The sequence below is a fragment of the Spodoptera frugiperda genome, chromosome 5 (assembly GCF_023101765.2).
Source record: "Spodoptera frugiperda isolate SF20-4 chromosome 5, AGI-APGP_CSIRO_Sfru_2.0, whole genome shotgun sequence".
NCBI lineage: Eukaryota > Metazoa > Arthropoda > Insecta > Lepidoptera > Noctuidae > Spodoptera > Spodoptera frugiperda.
Genome location: NC_064216.1, coordinates 813259 through 834481, shown reverse-complemented (window position 1 = coordinate 834481; position 21223 = coordinate 813259). Strand labels below are relative to the sequence as shown.

General features: G+C 37.9%; 5 protein-coding genes across 5 annotated transcripts; all 5 read right to left on the bottom strand.

The window, feature by feature from the left end:
* Positions 1-67: 67 nt before the first annotated feature.
* LOC118272122 (odorant receptor 2a-like) lies at positions 68-2503 on the bottom strand. Its single transcript, XM_035588471.2, has 4 exons — positions 2386-2503; positions 1541-1736; positions 1048-1265; positions 68-762 (listed from the first exon to the last, which is right to left on the bottom strand). The coding sequence occupies exons 1-4, from the start codon at positions 2501-2503 to the stop codon at positions 68-70; spliced, it is 1227 nt and encodes a 408-aa protein (XP_035444364.2).
* A 2323-nt stretch (positions 2504-4826) lies between these two features.
* On the bottom strand, positions 4827-7465 carry LOC118271911 (uncharacterized). The gene is made up of 5 exons (XM_035588174.2): positions 7145-7465; positions 6586-6781; positions 6040-6257; positions 5277-5731; positions 4827-5106 (listed from the first exon to the last, which is right to left on the bottom strand). Exons 1-5 carry the CDS (start codon positions 7278-7280, stop codon positions 4855-4857), a joined length of 1257 nt encoding a protein of 418 aa, XP_035444067.1. The 5' UTR covers positions 7281-7465; the 3' UTR covers positions 4827-4854.
* A 2000-nt stretch (positions 7466-9465) lies between these two features.
* On the bottom strand, positions 9466-11912 carry LOC118271932 (uncharacterized). Its single transcript, XM_035588198.2, has 4 exons — positions 11787-11912; positions 11070-11265; positions 10451-10668; positions 9466-10221 (listed from the first exon to the last, which is right to left on the bottom strand). The coding sequence occupies exons 1-4, from the start codon at positions 11902-11904 to the stop codon at positions 9497-9499; spliced, it is 1257 nt and encodes a 418-aa protein (XP_035444091.2). The 5' UTR covers positions 11905-11912; the 3' UTR covers positions 9466-9496.
* Positions 11913-12322: 410 nt separating this feature from the next.
* On the bottom strand, positions 12323-20193 carry LOC118272121 (uncharacterized). Its single transcript, XM_050693692.1, has 4 exons — positions 20076-20193; positions 19036-19231; positions 16499-16716; positions 12323-13415 (listed from the first exon to the last, which is right to left on the bottom strand). The coding sequence occupies exons 1-4, from the start codon at positions 20191-20193 to the stop codon at positions 12703-12705; spliced, it is 1245 nt and encodes a 414-aa protein (XP_050549649.1). The 3' UTR covers positions 12323-12702.
* LOC118272092 (uncharacterized) lies at positions 13837-15328 on the bottom strand. Its single transcript, XM_035588422.2, has 2 exons — positions 14972-15328; positions 13837-14587 (listed from the first exon to the last, which is right to left on the bottom strand). Exons 1-2 carry the CDS (start codon positions 15150-15152, stop codon positions 14115-14117), a joined length of 654 nt encoding a protein of 217 aa, XP_035444315.2. The 5' UTR covers positions 15153-15328; the 3' UTR covers positions 13837-14114.
* Positions 20194-21223: the final 1030 nt, after the last annotated feature.

Sequence of the window (21223 nt, the reverse complement as noted above, 5' to 3'; positions counted from 1 at the left end):
CGACTACTTCTACAACTATATTTGGTTACTACAACTTCTTTTTTAAAATAATTTATACATCAACCTATTACATAATAGACCTGAAAGCAGTATAGGCTGAATAAGTCACTCGCATGGCTCCCATCAGACACCTGAAGCTCATCTTGGTCATCCCACCAGCAGATATAGAGGATGTCTTCTGAGAAATCTGCAGCATCAGCAGAATCATCTTCATATTCTTATGATCGAAGTTCTCCCACTGGCAATCGTAGACGGCCCGTTCAAATACTTCTCCAGCATCCATGATCCTTTGCCCAATAAAGCAATCAGTTCCAACCTGCATAAAGGCAAAAGGCAGCTGCAGGAACGTGTTCTCCAGTCCTCCTAGGAGTTCTGATATTAAACCGAGAAGGAGGAACGTCAAGCCAACGGCAGTAGGTCCGCTACACACATCCTCAACTTGGTTGATCAGCGTCTTGATATTCGCGTGACGTTTTATAATGTACTTCAGGTTTTGAAACACATGTTCGTTCATTATCCTATTCTTTGCATCAAAGTCTTGAAGATCGGTTTCAAGGTTTAGCGTATTGAAATGTTTTTCTGCATCCTTCCATACATGGGTGACTTCGTCGCTGAGGCAGAGCATCTGAGACTCCGCGTAGCCGATGATGACAATGAAGTAGGCTGTCACATTGGCTGATATGTAGCATATAGTGCCGACACTGGCCGCCATCATGAACCATGCTATCTCGTAGTTCGGTGACTCGAACATTGGTTCCAAACCTGTGAGATAAGAAGTAGTAAGATCAAGGCGTACATTTGCAATTTTATTATAAAGTAGCGAGCCGCCCCAGCTTCGCATGGGTGCAATGGTGATATACTATGCATGTAATAAACATATAAACCTTCCTCTTGAATCACCCTACCTATTACAAAAAACCGCATCAAAATTCGTTGCGTAAATTTAAAGATTTAAGCATACAGACAAACAGACAAAAATAGTGACTTTGTTTTATACTATGTAGTGATACAGGTTTAAATAAAAAAAAAACTATTAACAAAAATTACCGTAAACCACAAGCATATCCTCAGTCAAGTGTCTCCCGGGGCGCAATATGGGTATGATGACGTAGACACACCCGTTGCCCATCAGCACCGCCCAGTAGAAGATCGCTCTCTTCTTCACATCACGCATGTACCTCACCAGGTTCCTGTACATCCTGCTGCCTGGCACCATGTGGGAGTCGAAGTCCAGGAAGCCGTCCGTGAGATTCCGAATGTCTTTACTGGATAGACAAGGAGACATAATACTATAGGATGATATTTAAGAATAATATGATGTTGACAATATTGATGGTAGATGAAAGGATGTCAATACCAAGTCAGTCTATTTATTTAAAACATAGAAGATTTTATATATTGATATGAGTACTATAAGATGTGGTTAGATTAACGTGGAAGTTACCAACACCGATAATCGACTGCTGCATTCACACTGGAAGAACAAAGATGAAAGAAAAGAAGCATGAATGGGGATAATGGTAGGAACAGGCGGACTTACATATACAAAAACATGTACAGCAACTTCAGGGTACCGATCTCGCTGGAGATCCCCAAGGAGAGTATCACCATGGCCGCGACCAGGTCTCCTGTCTCCCGACTCCTCACAAACACGAACCACACCATGCAGATCAGGTAGACATACAAGTAGCACAAAGCTGCCACTACTACCACTATGTAGAAGATGAATGGGATTCCTGAGCAGAGGAAATGGGAGTAGAACATCAGATTTTTATGGAATATTTCATTATCAGCAACACGTGCTAAGCTAAGGGTTCTACCTTTGCGGAGGAGTTTGCGATAGACTAGACCTCACGCATAAAATGCAGTTAAGGGATAGATAGGTCATTTAAAAAAAGCTGCTGTCCATTAGTCCGTTTCCTAAGCATGAATGCATGTGGGGATGTGCTTGTAGTGTCTATCTAATTTTAATCACCAGTTAATTTTGTCTTTAAAAGTGAAATAAGATTATTAATTAATTGATTTTAAAATGTTCAATAATTGGTGGATCTTTTGATTTTTAAATGTTCAAAATTGTTGGATCTTTAAACAATGGTGTTAATTAGGAACTAAGACACATTAATTATTATTGAGAATACTAGCGTAGCGCTAGTATTCTCATGTAATTAATGTGTGCGCTGTCGGGGCCATGTATAAAAATATGTTTAGGGGCCCCTTTTTAGGGGGAAAATCCGCCCATGACTTCTCTCGCTGGGTGAGGTGAAAAAGAGTGTCACTCTCGCAGCTACGCCCCTGCATAAGCATAATACAGGTTACTTCTGATATCTACTTCTTATCAGAAATGTAAGTACATTTTTTTTGCTTCTATATAGTATTTTGCATTACCTGTCTTCTTCTTGCCATACACATTCAGTGTGAGCACCTTCAGGAACACGGCTACGTTCCAGATCATGGTCGGCAGGTCGCAGTACTCCAGACCGAACTTACGGATCTGGTTCCACATCTTTAGGGTCTACGGGTGAATGGATATGAATCTCAATAGTCACCTAAATGTTCTGTATCAGGACTAGCAGATATGATTAAACTGCTACTTAATGAAAAGTATGAGAAATCAAAAATGTTTTCGTAATTTTCTCATTTATAAATACTAGCTTCTGCCAGCGGCTTCTCCCGCGTTCCTATGAGATAAAAAGTATCCTATCACCCATGTCAGCTTATACCCTGTCTGTATACCAAATTTCGCAAAATCCATTCAGTAGTTTCAGCGTGATTGACGGACAAACAAACAAACTTTCACACTTATAATATTAAGTGTGATTGCAATTTACTCGTCCAAAAGCGTTCATCTCCCAGTCTAACTAGATGCAGAAACTAATGTTAGTAACTATAGTCTAAAAAAAAACTTTCAGCAATAATAAACTACACAAAAATGCACTTTAAAAGTAAGGAATAGAATACTTTTCTAAGATATGACAGGACAGTACTTCTAGCCTTATTTAATAAGCACCTGAAATTAATTACAATAATAGTTTCTTCTACCTTAAAACGACTAATACCTCCCGAAAACTGCTAACAATATGACTTAATATTTGAACAACTCCTTCAAAATACAGTTTCAGTGTTTCAGGGTAAGCAATTAAGTGATTAGAGTTCTAAGTGTCGTGTAAATAAACAATCAACACTGCGACATGTCACATTACAGTGCTACGCTACTTCATACAAAAGTTATTAGTTTGTATTTTCTGCTGTTGAAAATTCAGTGATCTAGCAAATATTCTCAATTTACTAATTTCTCCAAAAAGATTACTAAAGTTACTTTAAAAGTAGTAACTAAAGTTACGTATTTTATAATGTTCAATACAAAGAGCGTATTACTTTTTATAAAGCCAGCTGTGACTCCTCTGGTGTTGCGGGTGTCCAAATGTGCCAAAATCGTACCTCTGTTTTAACAGGTTGTAAGTCCGGACCCGGACCCGGCGAATCGAACCCGAGACTCCATTGCCCAGTAGTCGCACTTGCAACCATTCGGCCAACGAGACAGTCTACTAAATGAATATCAATAATTTCTTGTATGAAGTTCCATCAAAACGTTTATTTGTTCCAACCACTATGCATGGTTGTAATTATGTCGTCAGTACAGAAAGAGGTGTCAGAATTTAATGACGCAGCTGTTGCATGATGAACTTTCCGAATGCAAGTAATTACAGGGTGGCTGATAAACTGATATTGTTGGGTTATTGTGGGTGTCGGGGTGAAATGGGAAATTCATTTATGATAGGTTAATTTGTATTATGTTTAATTTGTTAATAACAGTTTTCGAGATAATGCTAAGAATTTGGTGTGTAGATATTTTATTGGAATCAAAAAGAATCGTATCTGTATCAGTAAGTATCTTATCTCCTTCTGCGTGGACTGCCTAGCACCCTGGCCACGGCAGACGTTTGACGTTTGACCGGCTTGAAAAGCCAGAGGAAGGAGGGGGTTGTTTGTAGCCAGTAAGAAGCTGTCATTTCCTCTCGCCTCACTATAGGCGGGAGAAGTTATTGTATGGACTTTCTCCCCGCAAAATAAGAAAGTATCTCGTCTATTACCTGGCACTTTATAGGATATCGAACCCAAAATTTTGGTCAAAATCAATTATAATCTCTGTCAAACGTATAATCTACCCGTAGTCAGTTGCGCGGTCAACGGTCACCCGCTAGTCAGTCCGCTCTGGATCGACAGTTTAAAAGTCTACAGTAGTAGTCGTCTTTTAAAGTCTAGACATTAACAAGCATAATAAATTCTAGTATAATGCATATAAAGTCCAATATGCTAAATCAAATGTATTTTACAAACACACTATTAAGTAAATCCCAATCGGGTAAATGTTGGCGCGTGTTCCGATTAATGCAATGTTTGTAACGTATCGTATCGTACCGACGCTCCGATTGTTTGCTCGATCGATTCAAAAGTTATTAGGATTTAGCTGCAGTACTGATGCGAGCAAAACATATGTATGTACACATATCTGTACTGTTTACTACATTTCGTTAAGTAATTTGGAATTACTTTATGCTATGCAGGCATTTATATATTTAGGACACTGGAACTAACACTTTACCTCACATTAACAAATAATAAACAGGACATTCTTAAGGATATACCGACTGAATTGAAAACCCCTCCTTTTTGGGAAGTCGATTATAAAGGAAAAGGACCCATATTTAAAGTTAAAGTTTTATTGCCAAACTACGCCTAAAACATTAACAACTGACTCTTAGAACTAAATCTGCATCTAAAAGACACTAAAGAACATCTAACAATACAATGTTCTATTCCCATAACCATGGTCTTCTGGACAGTTTTCTCCTCCTACTTCATAGTAGACCTAAGAGCAGTGTACGCAGAGTAAATGCCTCTGAAGACGGACATCAAAGCACTGAAGCTGAGGGTCCTGACACCTCCAGCAGACAGTGTCATGGTCTTCTGGGCATTCTGCAGTATCACCAGCACCAGTTTCATGTTGGATTTATCGAAATTCTCCCATTTGCAGTCGTATACTGATGCCTCGAACATTGCGCTTGCGTCCATCACTCGCTGGCCGGCGAAACAATCCATTGATACCTGAAGGAAATTAAAGAGATGGTGTTTGACCTGAATAGTATACACGTAACGTAACGATCTGCTTTAGATGTTAATATAACAATAAAGCAGTATTTAGCAGGTCCCTAAAGTTCTCCCTTATCTTTTTACTTCATCATCAAGACAGCCGTAAAAAACAACAGAAAACCAACCTGCATCAACGCAAACGGGAGCTGCAGAAAGGTGTTCTCCAACTTTCCAAGCAGCTCTGACAGTAGTCCACCAATTAGCAGCACAAACCCAATAGCAATGGCTTGTCTAAAAACAATCTCCACTTGGTTCAACAAATTGATCACATTCGCGTGTCGACCGATGATCTCCCGTAGCCGTCGCTCCACAAACTGATTTATAATAACCTTCACTTTTGGATTATGCACGTCCAATTCTTCTGTTGTATCTTCTATTTGGGTCTTAGCATATTTCGTGGCGTCTGACCATAGTTGCAGCATTTCTTCGCTCAAAGCCAGCATCTGAGCTTCAGCGTAGCCAGTGAGGACGATCAGGAAGGCGGTCACGCTGGCTGGGACGTAGCAGACGAAGAATACTGATGCTATCATCATGAAGTACGCGATCTGGTAGTTAGGTGTCTCGAACATTGGTTCTAACCCTGTGGATGTAAAAATTGTGACTTAGTATTATTGTGATGACATAACATGAGAATACTTTTTTTGGATCAGGGTTTGTTTTTGGCATTCTTCTGGTACATTGTATTTGAATAATGTCTTTGAAACTTCTACCTACCTAACTATTTCCCCATTGTGAAATCGAAACTCGTACCAACCACCACTTGTCTATCAGGAATTTAACATCCTCGACATCATCATCATCATCATCATCAGCCGAGAGACGTTCACTGCTGAACAAAGGCCTCCCCCTTAGTCCTCGACATATTCAACATTTATTAAAAGAGATTACCATAAATAAGGAAATAGTTTTCCGGCAAGTTCCTGCCACGCATGGCGACTGGCTTCATCACATACAGCACTCCGTTCCCGGCCACCACCACCCAGTACAGCATGGCGCGCTTCTTCACGTTCCTCAAACACTTCATCAGGTTCGTGTGGAATCTGGTGCCTTTGATGGTGTTAGCGTCGCATTCTAGGAAGCCATCTGCTATTTTATGAGTTTTGTCCCTGAAAAAAGTAAATGTCTTAATTGGAGAAAGAGTGAGATTTGTAATTCAGGCATTCTACGCCTAAAACAGACTCCAGCTCCTCGCATTGCATATAAAAATAAGATATGAATACATTGTAAAACCAACAGAATAAATGTCATTGTGAGGAGAAAATAAAGAAATATATTTATATAATTTGACCTGATTCTGATCTCTGACTTAATATGCCTTAAATAGCAGTCAAAATACTAATAATCTATCTGACCCAGAAACCCTGTGATGATGACACATCATCTTCTGCCATATTCACAATAAAAGTTGAAACTATATAGATAAGAAAAACATACATATAATAACACATGTAAAACAGTTTGAAGGGTCCAATCTCGCTGGAGATGCCAAGAGACAGGACGACCATGGCTCCGACCAGCTCTCCTGTGACCCTGGCCCGCCAGAACACGAACCAGGTCATGGAGAAAAGAAACACGTAGTAGAAGCAGGCGGCAGTGACTGCTGTCACGATGTACGACAAGACCGTAATGCCTGGGGAGGAGAGTTAGAATCTGGTTGCTAGAAAACTCTAGAATATGGGAAAGATTATTTTACTGAATCAGGAGATATGTAATGAGTTTGTGATAGAATGACGCAGGAAGGAAAGAAATCAAAAGAACTTGTAATCACATGGAACTGTGATATACAATGAATTGATGAAACGTTACACATACATATTGTTTGGAAATCATTTGATAATCACTTAAAATGATTTCTGAAAATCTTTTATAGTTTTTACACAAAACAAGTAAAAACGTAATAATTAAACAGCTACGAGTACAGCGGTATGAATTTTAATATTCTACAAGACTCTATAATTTATTTCTGGAAGTCCCCCTCCTCTTTCCAACTTACCTTTTTTATATTTACTATCAATATTCACAGTTAGAACCCTCAGGAGTATGGAGACGTTTTCCAGCATGGTCGGCAGGTCACAGTACTCCAAACCAAACTTACGGATCTCGTGAATTATTTCTTTAAAAGACAACATAGCTCGATACTCCCAAAGACCTCTTTACACCCCTTAGAACTCAAAACCAGAATGAATAACTCTCCTAGTTTCTTTATAAAAGCCGCTAGGTGTTTCTAGGTTTATATAGCCTACTTTTCTTGTTAAAATATGTCATTTTTACATATTATTTTGTCACTAAACACTGTAATCATATCTTCAGCTGAAAGGGATAACTGCTCGCACCTGACGACTGACACATTTTTCCAAATGGATCACATTTAAGTACTATTTGCTGTGTTTTTGTACCTACCTCGTTTGTTTGTTTAATGTTGACCAAGATATCGTATAATTTGAGACGAAATAAAATATTTTCTGTGGACCCTGTGGACGTCTTGTTGGATAGACCACACACTTTGTATGTTGAGATAAATTTTCAAATGATTTTGATGACGAAAACTATTTACTAAATCCTGGTAAATACCTGGTGGCCAACATCAATTGTGCCAGCCAAACAAAACGCCACAGATGGGGCCCAATAGGGCTGATGCCTGATCCGGAGCTGCGGACTACCTAGCGGGTTTACCGGGGCCCCAGCTCGAAAAGCAGGAGTAGGAACGGGGTGGTTTTTAGTCAGTAAGAGTCTGACGTTTCGCCTCGCCCAAGCCGGGAGAAGTAATTGGATGATTTTTCCCTTAAAAAAACATCTAACTAACCACTCAAGTATCAATTAAATGATTAGACAGCTCAAATTGTTTGTATTTTTTGTTAACTTATAGTCAGTCTATATCAAATTATACTTATTCTGCTGTTAATAAAATAATTCACGTAAATAACTGTTGCAACGACCTTGAATAAGAAAAAATTTTTTTTTTTAAGCATTGTCCTAATAAGTTCCCAATACATATGCGCCTTCAATAAAATAATATCGTTGCACACACACGAGCTTAGTTCTGTAGAGGTGTCAATACGTGTGTATATGTGTGTGTGACATTCGCCACACTATCATTACATAGTGAATAGTAAAGGAGAATCGATAGGGTTCCGCAGATACCTAGTACTCTAGTACTAATGTAGTCTAACCTAACATGGAGTCATTGGTTTTCACAAAGGAATTTAACGTAATTATAATAAACTAGGTCCTGCCAGTTATTTCAGACCATCATCTACACGTGTTCCTCATTCCAATCCCTTCAGCCGTTTTGACGTGATTGAGTAACAGACATACACAAACTTTCGCTTTTATAATATTAGTAAAACCCACTTTTCTGGCACTTACAGGGTGTATGATTAAAGTAATGAGAACTAAACTGCGTATAAAATCAGCGATCCCTGCCTCTAAAAATTGAAAATCTTAATCGAATCCAAGATCCATGATGTTTGGCAGCCCTTCTCACACGGAGGTTTGAGCATTAATCACCACGATTGTTCGACGCGGGTTGGCAATTTCAAATTTATATTCAGATATTATAAACCCGTTTCCTCAAGATGTTTTCCTGCACGGTTACCGTTCATTAAACAATATCATATAATTATTATGCATGTCAATATTCACATTTAATAATTGATAGAATACCGACCTTACTACCAATGATTAACCTAAATCTCATTATCATTTTCTTTTTTCATCATCTCTAAAGCTCTCTGATGGTAACTTTTCCAAAAGTTGTCGTGTGACAACTGTCAACATGACATTAAAGATTCCAATGCCTAAAATGTCACGTACACGAGCATTCTGTCTTGTCCTGACAACTTTTACAAAATAATTAGCAAACAATTATTATTAATCTCGAAAATAACTTTTAATTAATTCGAAATTATTTAATTAAACATACCTACCTAACAAATTGTCTTTAAGTTATTTTCCTGGAGATTTCCTTTGTTGTAAGTAGAAAGCAGGAAAACTTTTCTGTCATTTAATTTTAACTTAAATATTTATGGTCACGACCCGCCCATCCTCTGGGTTGAACAATTGAAAGTTATTTGTAGTTTAATTTGTACTTTTTAATTTCATAATATGTAAGCAAAACACATTATGTATTTAATTCATTGACACAATTTTATCGATAACTTTGGTCCACAAAAGATGAAGATGTCTTCTTTCATAAATTACAGAACCGTATTATGAACGTAACCCAATATATAAATCTTAACTACTTACTTTTTCAATATACATATAAATATATAGACCATCTCTAGGTTTTACAGCAAATGAAATGTCCAAAATAAGTCTTAACTCTGTATTGACTAGAAAACTTCTAAATATTAGACCGCAGTGTTGTGTAGACAGAATAAGTCGACCTGATGATGTTCATGAAGTAACTGAAGCTCAACGTCGCCATCCCACCAGCTGTCAGGGTCATAGTCTTCTGTGAATTCTGCAACATCACCAACACAATCTTCTTGTTCACCTGATTGAAATTCTCCCATTTACAAGCGTACACGGCCTGTTCAAATTTTATATTCGCGTCCATAATCTTCTGCCCCAAAAAACAGTCCGTCCCAATCTGTGACAGAGTAAATGGTAACTGCAGTATCGTGTTGTTTAACCCCCCAAGTAATTCTCCCACCAGACCCACGATTAGAAATAAGAATCCTACAGCGTTAGGTCCTCTCATCACATCTTCTATCTCCTCTAGAAGACTCACGTTGAACGCATGTCTCTGTATGATATCTATCAGATGTTCTGTCACATGACTATTAAGTACTTCTGTTTCTTTTATACGATTAAAGTCCTTATGATCTAAGTACACCGATCCATACATACTTAATTCTTTCATCATTGTCTGGTAGTATTCGTTAGCATCATCCCAGATGTGAGTCATCTCTTCTGCTAAGGCTAACATTTGGGATTCTGTATAGCCGGTGATCATGATGAAGAAGCAGTTGACGTTAGCTACCGTGAAACAAATGAAGAATACACCAACCATGACCATTAGAACAGCCAGCTCATAGTTTGGAGACTTGAACATCGGGTCCAGACCTGAAAGTGGAGATATTGTTTTTATTAGAAGTGAAGTAAGCTTAGAATGACTCAACTATTATCAGTACTATAGAATTTTAATATTAGATGGTGGAATTCTGAGTAATGTCAATAATCACACGTCTAGCATAATAGCCTTTCTAGGAATCATAACATATTATTATGCTACTAGCATAAAATGTATGTCAAACCTAAAATTAACTCATCTCATCATTGTCATATATCATACCAATTATTATAAACGTGTCCACTGTCAAATGCTTCCCAGGAGTCACCATTGGCCGCAGTACATACAACACCGCGTTCATATTCAGTACCAGCCAATAAACAATCCCTCGCTTCTTCACATCCCTGAGAGCTTTAGTCAAGTTTTTTGAAAACCTACTGCCTTTTACTGTGAGAGAGTCACAAGCCATGTATCTGTCTATCAAACTCTTGAACTTTGCTCTGGAAATGAAAGAGTAATTTGTACATACATAAAAATATGATCAACACAACGTCACGCCTTTTTATCCCCGAAGGGGTAGGCAGAGGTGCACATTACGGCAAGTAATACCGCTGTACAATATACACCCACTTTTCACCATTTGTGTTATAAGTCCCATGTAATAGGGGTGAGCCTATTGTCATATCCTGGACACAATTCCAGACTCCGTGCTATTACTGAGAAATTTTCGAAAAATCGAAAAAAGCCCAGTAATAATTTGCCTGGCCCGGGAATCGAACCCGAGACTCCTTGTCCGGCAGTCGCACTTACGACCACTCGATCAACGAGGCAGTCAAAAATATAATCACAATTATCATATCGCATGTAATGTAGGAAAAAAGGCAGTCATCGTGAAACTTACTCATAAAAAATCATATAGAGCAGCTTAATGAAGGCAACAGCACTGGTGCTCATGAGAGAGAAAGCAATCATAGCCGGGCCCAGCTCGCCGGTCCTGATACAATGCCAGAATATAAACCAGACTCCAGAGATGACATACACGTAGATGTAGTCGATACTCATGATCACCATTAAGATTTTAAATATGGGTAGTATTGCTGCAAATTAAACAATTAAATTTAATTACAAAAATAAATGTGGAAGAGCCATGCTTCGGCACGAATTCCCCAACAACACTTAAATTCCTAACCCTCATAAGGCCGGTTACCCACGTGTAAAGCCTCTAGTGTTTCAAGTATCCATGGATGGCGGCGATTGCTTTCCATCAGGTGATACGTCTGATCGTGTTCCATAAAAAAAAATACTAAGTTATCTATAATTGCTCCAACCACTAAGGTATCTCTTATAATTATAATTATCTTCATTAACTAATATTAGCTTAGCGAGATGCTCCCCATCTAAACTAACGCCTTATTATTTATTCGTTATATTATGAATGTCGTTAAGTACCTCCTATCTTAGCTTAGGAGTTACTTAAAATTTAAGAAAGGTTGGTGAAAACAATCATTTATGATTTAATTGGGGGTGTCCATGGGCGGCGCTGATCGCTTACCATCAGGTGACTCGCTGGCTCGTTTGCCACCCATTCCATAAAAAAAACATTAATAAGAATACATACGTGTCTTATTCCTGCTGTCCACGTTAAGAGTCAACATCCTCAGCATCGTGGACACATTCGACAACATGTCTGGTAGCTCGCAGTACTCCAAACCAAATTTACGAAGGGCCTCCTTCATTGTCCAGATATCTATTTATTATTTTATTTTAAAACCAGGCACCAGTTGCCTTGTAACTAGGATTTTCTCATATAAGTAATTAATGTTATGCTGTACGCTTCTCTCGACATTTTCTGCCTCTTACAACACACTATGGAATAAATTCTCGTCGCCTGTATTTCTAAACCGATACGACCTTCACTGCCAAATAAAATCTGTTGAAGGCAAATCCTCCTCTAGCGCCGGTCACTTTAGCCCCTGGCGATTAATGTTATTTAAATTAATTTACATCATATCAGTCATTTAATTAGTTGAAATTTCATTTGAATTGAATCAGTATTTCACTGCACTTTTTTTCTAATTTCTTTTGGCTTCTGATTGATTTTTAGTTATACCAAAATATTTTCTCTATCCTACAAAGATACATCTTTAAATATCTTACAATTGATGGTAGCCATCAAAGTCCCTTTTATTAAAATCAACTCTTCACAACTGACTTTGTGTCCTAAATCTATCATTAACTTTTACGCTATTCACAAACTTAATTTCTATTTCCACAAGAGTTATTTGTTTTACAATATTGCAGTTATTATCTGTGTCATCGATTTGTCATCACACAGTTATCATGAAGCCATTTGTCGATTCACCAACATTTTGTTTGGACAAAAGCGCGAGCTCCAATGAAATAATATTTCTTTACTACACTTTTAGTTTATTGTGCAACTTCTATATACAAATTATTTTCTTCTTTTCTATAAAATACTTCAAACATTTCATATTTTACTATTCTATATGTTTCTTTGTCTTTATTGTTTAAATCTACTTCATAGTCGATCTCAGCGTCGTATACGCGGAGTATATTGATCTGAAGACCTGCATCAGGCAGCTAAAGCTGAGCATGATGATACCACCAGCTGATAACTTCATCGTCTTCTGGGAACTTTGGAGCATCATCAGCACTATCTTCATATTCGAAATGCTATAATTCTCCCATTTGCAATCGTATACTGCTCTTTCAAACTTAACGCTGGCATCCATGACTCGCTGGCCTGTGAAACAGTCCATACCAACCTGCGCTAGGGCGAATGGTATCTCTAAATAAGTGTTTTCTAGTCCTCCTAGCAACTCTGCTATTAAACCAACACCTAGAATAACAAATTCTAAAGCTATAGCACCACTGAACACACTCTCAACTTGATGTAACAGGTTTATATTTCTTCCATGCGTCTTTATAATGTCCTTGAGGTGGCTTTCTATATAGTCATTAATGACTTTGTTTCTTATTATACTGTTTTCTATACTTTCTTCTAAGACTGCATTTGTTTGATGTGTTATGTAGTAGTGGGACTCTGCGTCTTCCCAGAGATGCAGCAGTTCTTCTGTGAGGGACAACATCTGTGCCTCAATGTAGCCGGTGACGACGATGAGGAACGCTGTGATGTTGGCTGGAAGGTAGCACGTGAAGATGACTCCTGCCATACTCAAGATGGTGGCGATCTGGTAGTTTGGGTTCTCAACCATTGGTTCCAGACCTGCGAATTTATAAAACTGTTCTTGAGACTATAAAATGTATTTGTACATTAATCAAATCAAATCACTTTAATGTATCCATAGTGTACAGTATGGTCTACAATTATTAAATAATATGAATATTGTTACATGTTCCTGCGCTGATGCAAACTCATGACAACTAGGGGCATCGAATTTTCCAATATGCAACATGTTTAATGTGCAACTAAGCATTAAAGAGCAAGTGTTGAATTCTATTGCAAATACAACCGAATTTAATAAACAAACTATGTTTCAGGAAACAGTAGGTACCTAGTCTAAATTCTTTCAAACGAAAAATGTCGAGTTTTCATGATTTTTCATTTTACATTACTGAAAAATAAAACATATGATTAAACACTACCATTTATTTAATTAACAACTTTATACATCTCCTTTTTGCCACAAAAATTAATCACATACGTTAACTAAAGTAATAATTACCAATAGAAATACAAATAACAGTTCTTATATATGTACCGTATCTATTCTAAAAGTTCCAAAACACAAAAGATCGAAGTAAAATCAGGACGAATCCAGCATTTACCGCAGAGCGCTCGCAGGTACCAGGTTCATTAGAATTAGGCAAATGTACTTCCCCGCCGGTTACAATTTCTAATTAGCCGGCTATTGCAGATCCCCACTAAAGAGAGATACGATTTTGTGAACCGGATAATAGGCAGTCAATCCGAACCGAATTTTATGTCACTCATCAAACGCAATACTCCCATACGAAACCTCATGTTATCCCTCTCATCCAATGACGTCATGTCCGGTAGTAACGAGAGCAAAAAGTTCCTGTTCGCTGTCAGTTTTGAATCTTCTTGACAGTTCGGAGATGTCAGAATTTCCGTTACAAATGACGGCATTTCATTGGTCGGTATTGGATCTTTTTCTTCTTGCTTTACAGGCCTTATCGGAAGACTATCTTCTGTGGAATTATTAGAATCCTCAAATGTCTCATCTAATAATTCTTCTGTGTTGTGACTGTCATGTCTTCTCTCTAGGACATCATCTAAGAACGTCATTTGATCGAAGTAGTTATATATTCTCTTTTCTCTCACTTTTCCTGGTGTTTTAGATTTATAATCCAGTCTCTTCTTTTCTTTTTGGTAATAATCTCTCACGTTACGCCATTTCTTCTTGAGAAGTTCCACTGAAAACAACGGGTAAGAAAAATATTATTACGGATAGTTTGTAATTTACAAACAAATACAATTCGAACACCTATTTCTATTACAATCTCCGGAACACGTTTTTAGAATCTATAATGTGACTAAAAAAAAACAAAACGGTAATAGACAAAATTTACGCTGAGCCAAGACTGACAAGAGCTGAACCCAAGACAGTAATTTCAAATTAATTATCAAATAATATAAATAAGATATTTAAAAATAGAAACATTATTATAATTCCTATTTCTAAACATAAACTGTATACTAAAAAAACTATTCCTATATAAAAATCCTGACGTAAAACCGCACACGTCCGTGCCGCGGCCGTCGGAACGCAATGTTAGACAAAGAAAGCAACAACTTACGTCTCTGCACCCGCTGTACTTCCGAGCAAATATTCCAATCGTGGTACAATATCGCCGCTATCTCTTCCCAAGCCTTGATCCTAGCGTCGGCTTCTCCGTGAGAACTACGATTCTTGCTTAACCACAACACATTTCTTCGTTTAACTTCTTCTATTAACTTTATCGTGTCGAAATTTGCCATGTTGCGCACTGCGCGGCCACCGACCGTACTGAATGTCTTTTCCTCGCTGCTAGGCGTTTTTGCGACGTTGCCGTTCCGCTCTAGTCGGAGCGGCAACGTGATTTCCGTTCGACCTCGGTGATACGGAATCAAGAACGGAATAGTCGCGAGATTTTTAACATAACTTTGCGGTTTGACATTCCGTAGACGGCGCGACGACGCACAGATTAAAAATAATGTTGTAAGTTAATATAAAAATGTTATGAGTGTAAAATAAAACTGAATATTTATTAAAGATTTAGGTAGTTCTGATATCAAATTCCAATAATCCTTTAATTACTATAAGTAAATTTTATTTATAGTCATTAAAGGATTATTATTTTTAATAAAAAAAATTACAAAAGTTTGTCATCTATGCATTTGTATTGTATATTAGGTATCTATAAAGGCGGGTACAGACTGCTGCAACGCAACATGCAATGCAACACGAAACAAGCATTGCGTCAGTGTAGACGCGGGGCGCGCACAACGTGCGCACGAACCGCGCATGTACCTACTCACATCTGTTTCCGAGATGCGCGCGAACGGATCGCTCAGTCTGCAAAAGTACTAATCATTTTACTGAAACATTTATCTTGTGTTGTTTCCATCAAATTAGCAATTTCCATCCATGCATCCTCTTTAAAATGTTTTTTATAAAAATTCTCATGCTGTGGATTCCACAAAATTTCCTTTGATCTGTACACTTCAATTAATTGAAGCACTTTTTCTTCACTCCACGTAAATGTAACCGCCTCCTCCGCCGCAGTAGCGTCGTCTTGTTCCATGTTCGCGCGCGTCTAGCCGTACACACCACACAACCTGTCCACACTGACGCTCCGCGCATACTGCGCGCCTCTTTGTGTTCAGGGAAAAAACCGACAAATTTCGGGTCGCTACGCGCAAGAGTTGCAACAATCTGTTCGTGCGCGTAGTAGACGCGGTTCGTGCGCGCAAGGCGTCTACACTATGGGAATTCTGTTACTTTACATGATACATTGCAGCAATGTGGACGTCAAATTCTTGCATTGCATGTTGCATTACATGTTACATTGCACCAATGTGTACCCGGCTTTAGGTAGTTTGCTAGTTTAGTATACTTCTTTCTATTTTAGAATCATAAAACCATCAAATTCCTTCTATTTAATCTTTGAATGTAGCATATCTTTGAATATAGCATACGTTGTACACAACATTAAGTAAACACACTCTCTCCCACACGCACACACACTCACACACACAAAATTGCACAATTTATGCTAATAACCCGTCTTGTACCGAGCATATTTTCAAAATTGATTTGAATGCAATATTTCCGCAATACTCACCATAAAGTATAAACTTATCCTCGGTAAAATGGCGGCCGGGCATCATGATAGGTTTGACGACGTACACAACGCCGTTGCCAATGATCACCACCCAGAACACCAGCGCTCGTTTCTTCACCAGCGTCAGTGTACTCAGCAGGTTGGCTGAGAAGCGGGAGCCAGCCACCACCAGGGCGTCGCACGCCAGGCATTCTGACACTATACGCCGCACCTTGCCACTGGGAGCAGAAAAAAAAACGGCCGGAATTAATTACCGATTAATTATAATCTAAAATATCTAAGTCGATCGAGGTTTTAAATATTTAGACAGAAATTCGATAGAAGAGAGAGAGAGAGAGAGAGAGAGAGAGAGACAACGTCACGCTTTTTCTCCTCGAAGGGGAAAGGCAGAGGTGCACATTACGCCATGCCGGTATACAACGTACTCCCACTTCTCACCATTTGTGTTATAAGTTTCATGTAATAGGGGGTGAGCCTATTGCAATATACTGGGCACAATTCCAGACTCCGTGTCACTACTGAGAAATTTTCGAAAAGCCCAAAAACCCAATAATATTAATAACCGATTAATTATAATCTAAAATATCTAATTTGATCTAGGTTTTAAACATTTAGACTGAAATTCAATAGAACTAATGTCCAAAATCTAAATACCTATCCCAATATTTTGATATTGTACATAATTTATTATAATAATGCAAAACTAAACAAAAACCAATAAACAACATTACAGACACACAAGTGAAAATTATAAAAACTAATTTTAGTTAATTAAACAGATGAAACTAATTTGAAAGTTTAAAACTTTAACAATTGTTTAGTGAACATTTATAATTACTTGTCTCATTCAGATTACAAATGAGTTTTAAACTGTTTTTATTGTTTAGCTTGTCTAAATTATTTATGTTTACTACTACAGAACTAACTGCTCAATATTTCGATGAACTTTGAATTGAACAAGCTCTGAAACTCTGTGATCAACACATTAGTTTCCGAATCATTAAACATATACGGCCTTACTTATAAAAATCCACTAATCAACAGCTAAGCAACTAATTAACTAATAACTCATTAACTCCTTAATTATCAATTAACTATTTCTTACTTATAAACACTGTTTACACGTCACTTAACTAAGCAATGGTTAATTAACGTTTTTATTTTAATATGGGTGCAATCTATTGCACCGGTAATATGGGGAAACCCACAAATTGTTTCAAATTTCCGAATAGTTTCAGTCTCTTCTCTTAAATTTGAAGGCATTTTAATATAAATGGAACTTTTCGAAGCCAATGCAATAGCAACTCTTTTAGCAGTTCTTGATAAAGTCTGTTGGCTCATGTTCATGCAATCTTATAGCTGCCATTACTTGCAACTCCACAGGTACACTACTGCCCCGGCTATCCATGAACAAGTCGTTTCTTAAGATATTTATAATTTTTACCATATCCTTTACTGAATCTGTAGCGATGCTTGAAGTCGCTTTCATTCAATTCCTCTATTGGGTTCGATCTTGAATTATATATTTTTTACTCTCCCTCTTGAACCAATATTCCTGAAATTTCTTATTTCTTCTATCTCGTCACGGTATGTGCGTAATTCATTATCGTCGTCAAATATATCCATTTTATATTTATTTATTTTTATTTTTATTTATCCACTTCACTTTCCTAAGTAGCGGAACAAAGCCCAGCAAACAGAACTCAATTCAATGCGAAGTTTGCATGTGGTGTTATTGTTGAGATATACCACAGCTGTGACTTTTACGAATTTCGGACGCCATTTTGGTAATTAAGGTCTTTAAACAAGGGTTCGACACTGATTAAGTTGACAGCTATTTAAGCAGTCGCTAAGACATTAGTTAGCGTTAATCATCGTTTATGAGTTAAAATATTTTTTAATAAGTAGTTTAACTGTGTCTTAACTTTAGTAATCGTTTATAAGTAAGGCCGATAATATATGTATTTGTATTTCTACTTTAATACGCTGCCCATTATTAGTGATTAGACTCAAATCATTTATTTCAATCGGATCAAAATTGGCCACTTTTAAAAGTCAAAAACAATAAAAAGTGTAGGTCTGGTACATGTTCCAAAGTGTAGATTCCTATGGAGAAGAATGAGTAAGAAATTCCAATCATATTCCAATTCCAAAAGTGTGGGAGAGTCATGCTTCGGCACGAAAAGGGCCGGTCGACTGGGACCGGAGTAATACCAGGACCTCACAAAAATCGACGTGAAACAACGCTTGCATTGTACTTCGTTGTGTGAGTAAGGCTACCGGAGGCCTCTCCCCCTTCCCAATCTTCCAAATCCCTGATTCCTCAGCAACCCTTAAATTCCTAACCCCGAGAAGGCTGGCAACACACTTGTAACGGGGTGTCCATGGGCAGCGACGATTGCTTACCATCAGGTGATCCATTTGCACGTTTACCAAATCATACCAAAAAAAAACATTAAATGACTTACATACCTTTGAGAACATAGCACAACTAGATATATTAAAAGAAAAAGGACCTTTTATAGCATCATACTCACATATGTAAGAACATAAAAATCAGCTTCACAGTTCCGATCTCGCTGGAGACTCCCAAGGAGAAGACGATGATGGCTGCTAGCAGGTCACCGGTCTGCTGGCAGCGGTGGAACACGAACCAGCTCATTGACACCAGGTACACGTAGAAGTAACCCAGGCATATCGAAATTGAGATTATGTACACTATTATTGGAATTGCTGGAATTATAAAAGGTGAATTATGGCTTTATGTAATTCAATTAGATTTTGATCTTGGTGATAAATGATTCATAGGAAAACCAGCAAGCTGATGGATGATGGTGATTACAATGTTAATTCTTAACACATTGAACGCCGTGGTGGTCACCGGTGACCGACGTTAGCGGAGAATTTGCCTTCAACAGTTTTCTATTGACAGTCAAAGGCTTAAGGACATTTAATCTTTTCTTAGTGATGCTCAAGAACCATCAGCTGGCTTCCACAACAGTAAAACTTCAATGTCTTGGTTCATTTTTTGCCAATATAAGACAATCTCCTCTTCTTTTTGTGTCAGACTCTTCTCCTCAATCCACCGCGATAAAGAAGAAACTCATTGCCAGAAAAGATACAAACAATTTGGTTCTTCATTGGTCCATCATACTTAAGAGGAATGATGACCTATTTTGATAGAATTCTCCACACATCTACAAGGCTATGGGAAACATAGCCTTACTAAGATACGAGTATCTTTCCACAAAACTGTCGATTTCGGGTAACAAAGTTTGAAATTCCTCACAAAATAATAGATGTTCATCATGGTTCATGGTAGATGTCCTACCCACTCGCACGAAGCGCTTCGCTTCAAGCTTCCTTGTGCGAACTGCTAAGGAGTGGAATTATTTGCCGAAGTCTGTGTTTCCTGAAGGGTATAACCTGGGTGTCTTCAAGGCCCGAGTAAATAGGTTGCTCATGAGCACACCTGCTCCATCGTAGGCCGCATCATCACTTACCACCAGGCGAGATAGCGGCCAAACGTCGACCCATCAAATGGAAAAAAAAAATAACATTAAAGTATAAATCTTACGTTTCTTATTACGTCTGTCTATATTGAGGGTCAGACCTCTCAGCATGACAGAAACGTTCCACAGCATGGTCTCCACGTCACAGTACTGCGGCCCAAACCTTCGGAGCGTCTCCATCATTAGGCTGTTTGCTGTGGAAGCCTGCAATCAAACCGGCCGTGACCACGCCTGCTCAAATACTGAGCTAATAACAGTGTTGCTATAACTGATTTATTATTCTGCATGGACTTTTGTACCACGCTGTGTATGTACTGGTATGGAAATCGAAACCGTCAGTTGGCAATTATTGATGTGCTGGAAATAGATAGGTACCTATTTTGTTTTGCTTATGTTTAGAATCTTTTCCAAAGTAACAAGCGATTTTTTTAGAATACTTAGTTGTTACGGTTAGTTTTTATTTCCATAAGAATAAGGGTGCTTTTCCACCAGAGATGTGCTATGCTACGTTGCTGTGAATGCGTTTGGCTTCCACCAATCATATTCGTTGGTATACATGGCTTAGCACTGGTGGAAACGGACTCAGCTAAGCTACGTTTTTTACTTTGGATGCGTCCTATAGATGCGTGCTGTGGATGGCTTTCCTACTATCGATACATCGCATACTCGAGCTAAGCTTCTTCCTCACTCGGCTACATAGTTTAATACAACGGTCAGATTCACAGCTTAGCTATTACATCTTCGTAGCATAGCTACAGAACACATCTCGGTGGAAAATCAACCTAAAGATGAAATTTGTCTCCTGCTCTGTCATTTCACCAGTTGTGTTTTAATACCATTCTAATTGTAAAATTATTTAAAGAAAAATCTAAGATCGTTTACCTAAATAGAAGCTGTTTCTGAAGTACTTGGCTACTTTTTGTTAATGTTAACAAACAAAGCATAAAATAAAAACTTTGCAAAAATACTTTTTTTTGTAAAATTATCTAAAGGCAGTCAACATTTAACAAACACAAAAATTTGAATATGGAAATCGTTCGGCAAAACTCGAATGATAATCATAAACAATTTCTTTTTTTTATTGGACACGCCTATAACTTTTTCCAATGATGTAAAAAAATGTTTTGGGCGTATTTAAGTCGGTAATTTCTGACCCTTTTTAGGGCGATATACAGAAAATTATACGGTAAGAGGGTAAACTTAGCAAGAAACA